Raw genomic sequence first — 2,725 nt, 5'->3', positions numbered from 1 at the left:
GCGTTTTGTTTTTTTACTGCTCTCCAATTTAGTCTATGATCATACTGCTTTGTCTGGCTCCATAATGAAGTGTTCTTTTTTGTTTTCAGCTCCTTGGCAGAACTGTTTCCATCTCACCTGAGTGAAATTGTTACAGTGCCAAATCCTTGAATTACCCAGAAAGCCATTAGTGTTCAGTGCCAAAAGCTGGAGTCTACTATGGCTGCAGTGGAGGAATCTAGTGGCCAGAAGCAGCCTTCTTTTAGTGTAATTGGTCTGAACTATTTATATTTTGCCTAAGGTTTCACCACCATCACTGTTCTACTGCTCTCATTATGCCCTGCTTGAATCACTTCTTTGTAAGTTTTGGTTCTTCCTTTATATCATCCTTGCTTCCTTTTGGGTATGTGGATGTTTCATAGTGGTAGTATCTTTTCCCCTAAGGGTCACGCTTCTTTACAAGTAACCCTGATTTGAAATCAAAGTTCTTAACTGAAGACCCCTGACTACACAATCTGTAAGGTAAGGGAGGTTTCTTTTGGAGAACTGACTTTGGTAGGGAGGGAAAAAAAAGATTTCTAATCCAGCAGTTCACTTTATTTAGATACACTGCTAGGCACTGACCAGAGACAGAACTTTCCATATGCCTACATATCAAAAAAATGTATTTCTGGAGGGTATGGCTAGTATTCAGAGACCGTGACAAATTGAAGAATTGGACTAAAGAAATCTCATGAAGTTCAATAAGGAGAAGGCTAGCACAGTTGAATGAGTAAGGGAGAATACTGGACAGCAGGACACTAGCTTTCCACTCATTACCACCTATGCATAAGGTCACTTGGATGCCAGCAGGATGACAGCTTGTACAGTAGGGTCAAGTTTGCTCTTCCTCTTCTGCCTCATCCCTGCATTACAGGTGCATCCATTAAGCAGCCAATCCAGGCAACTACTCAAATCCAGTTTGACACCATCAAGCCATTAATTGTCAGAGGTTGGTCATGCACAGTACTGTCACTCATAGTAGACGAAAGAGAAATCCCAGAATCCAGCATTGTTTGGATGCTTTTTCAGATGCTCCAAGCTACGGTGATTAATATACTTCACAAATTTCAAAGTCTCTTTGTCCCTGTAAACTAAGGCCAAGCAGTTGTTCTCTGGATTCACAGTCAGCAGCTAAAACAAACAAGACAGATTGGGGAGAGGTATATTTTCAGAGTGATGACTTAGAAATATTATTCAGAGAACCAGCAACAAGGTAAGTCTCAAAAGACACTTGGAGAAGATCACGAAAGCTTGTAAGTTCATTACTGACCCCATGCAGAACTCATCAGAGAAGAGCTCTGGCCTAAGTCAGAAAATGTGGGACGCAGCACATCTATAATAAAAAAACCCACCAGCTGATACATACTAATATCCAAGAAACACTCATCTAAAAGAGTCCTAGCATCTATGGAAGTCCATGGAACCAGACCTATGTTGTGTCAGGAGCCATATAATCCCACAAGAGCTTATTCTTTAAAGCAAGTACCACCCAAACAGGTAGTTGAGGACAGGTTTAATAGCAGCCCTCAACTACCTGAAGGCTGGTTCCAGAGAAGACGGAGCTAGACTGTTCTCAGTGGTGGTGAATGACAGAACAAGAAGCAAGCTGCAGAAAGGGAAGTTTAGGTTAGATATTAAGAAAAACTCTAACAAGGGTAGGAAAGCACTGGAACAGGTTATGCAGAGAGGCTGTGGAATCTCTACCCTTAGAGGTTTTTAAATCCTGGGTAGACAAAGCCTTGGCTAGGGTGATATTGTTGGGGATAGTCCTGCTTTGAGCAGGGGATTGGACTAAATGACCTCCCGAGATCCTTTCCAATCCTAAGTTTCTATGATATTAGTCATTGTACACACAAAGTGGAAAGCAATCTGTTGCTCCACAGTCCTGGGGCTTAGTCCTGCAGTACACTGTGAATGGGAAAAGCAAGAAGAACCTCAAGGCAGTTTTAAAACAACTAGCCAATTGCCTGTCAAGAATGATAGCGGGGGAGGGGGCTGGGACAGAGTGCTGCCGCATGCTGCTGCTGTTCTGCCTCTTGCAGGGAGTGGGGTGGGACACCCGAGGCTAGCAGCACTGTCTGGTCCTTGGTGCAGCTTCGGAATCAAAGCAGCACTCCCCCACGCTTGGACCACTCTGATAGCTGTTTCCATCAGCCAGAGTGCAAATAGTGTTACAGACAGACCTAGGCTTTTATAATACTAGAATGCTGGAGTAGAAGAAGCTCTTTAGAAACAGTTGTCCTGACTGATTAGCAGGGATCCTGGTTTTCCCTGCTTAAAAAAAACCAAAAATCCCCCCCCGCAAATTCTCTGATAACTCCCCCCCCCAAATTTGTAATAAAAATTAAAGGCCCCCCACAGGCCCTGCTGGTGCCCCTCACTCCCCGCCACAGCCTCCCCAGTCCTGCTTGCGCCCATTACTCCCTCAACAGCCCCCCATACTCAGGCACAAACACATGCAGTCCAGCAGGTAGGTGCATGTGGAGGAATGGGGGTAGGGGAAAGGAAGGGGTTGGGGGTACAGATAGAAAATGGGGAGTGGTGGGGCAAGTTTCCACCCCCCCTACTCCTGGCAAGCAGCAGTGGCGTGGGTTGGTGGGTAGCAGAACTCTGTCCCCACCCTCCCCCTGGCAGGGAGGGGGAGGCTGTGGGGAAGAGGGGAGGAAGGGAGGGAGAGAGGGGAGCAGGACAGGGAATGGAGGGG

General features: G+C 45.9%; 1 protein-coding gene across 1 annotated transcript in view; it reads right to left on the bottom strand.

Moving 5' to 3' along the window:
* Positions 1–865: 865 nt before the first annotated feature.
* OGFOD1 (2-oxoglutarate and iron dependent oxygenase domain containing 1) overlaps positions 866–2,725 on the bottom strand; it is a gene marked incomplete at its 5' end in the record, with an annotated part of 16,889 nt that continues 15,029 nt past the window's right edge. Inside the window, one exon of the mRNA XM_019505294.1 lies at positions 866–1,152. Coding sequence (XP_019360839.1) covers positions 991–1,152 — 162 coding nt within the window. The remainder of the gene's footprint in view (positions 1,153–2,725) is intronic.

This window comes from Gavialis gangeticus, unplaced genomic scaffold, assembly GCF_001723915.1.
Source record: "Gavialis gangeticus isolate Ggan-Ray unplaced genomic scaffold, GavGan_comp1, whole genome shotgun sequence".
Classification (NCBI taxonomy): domain Eukaryota; kingdom Metazoa; phylum Chordata; order Crocodylia; family Gavialidae; genus Gavialis; species Gavialis gangeticus.
The sequence above is the reverse complement of the archived record's forward strand: the minus strand, read 5'-3'. Positions and strand labels throughout refer to the sequence as shown.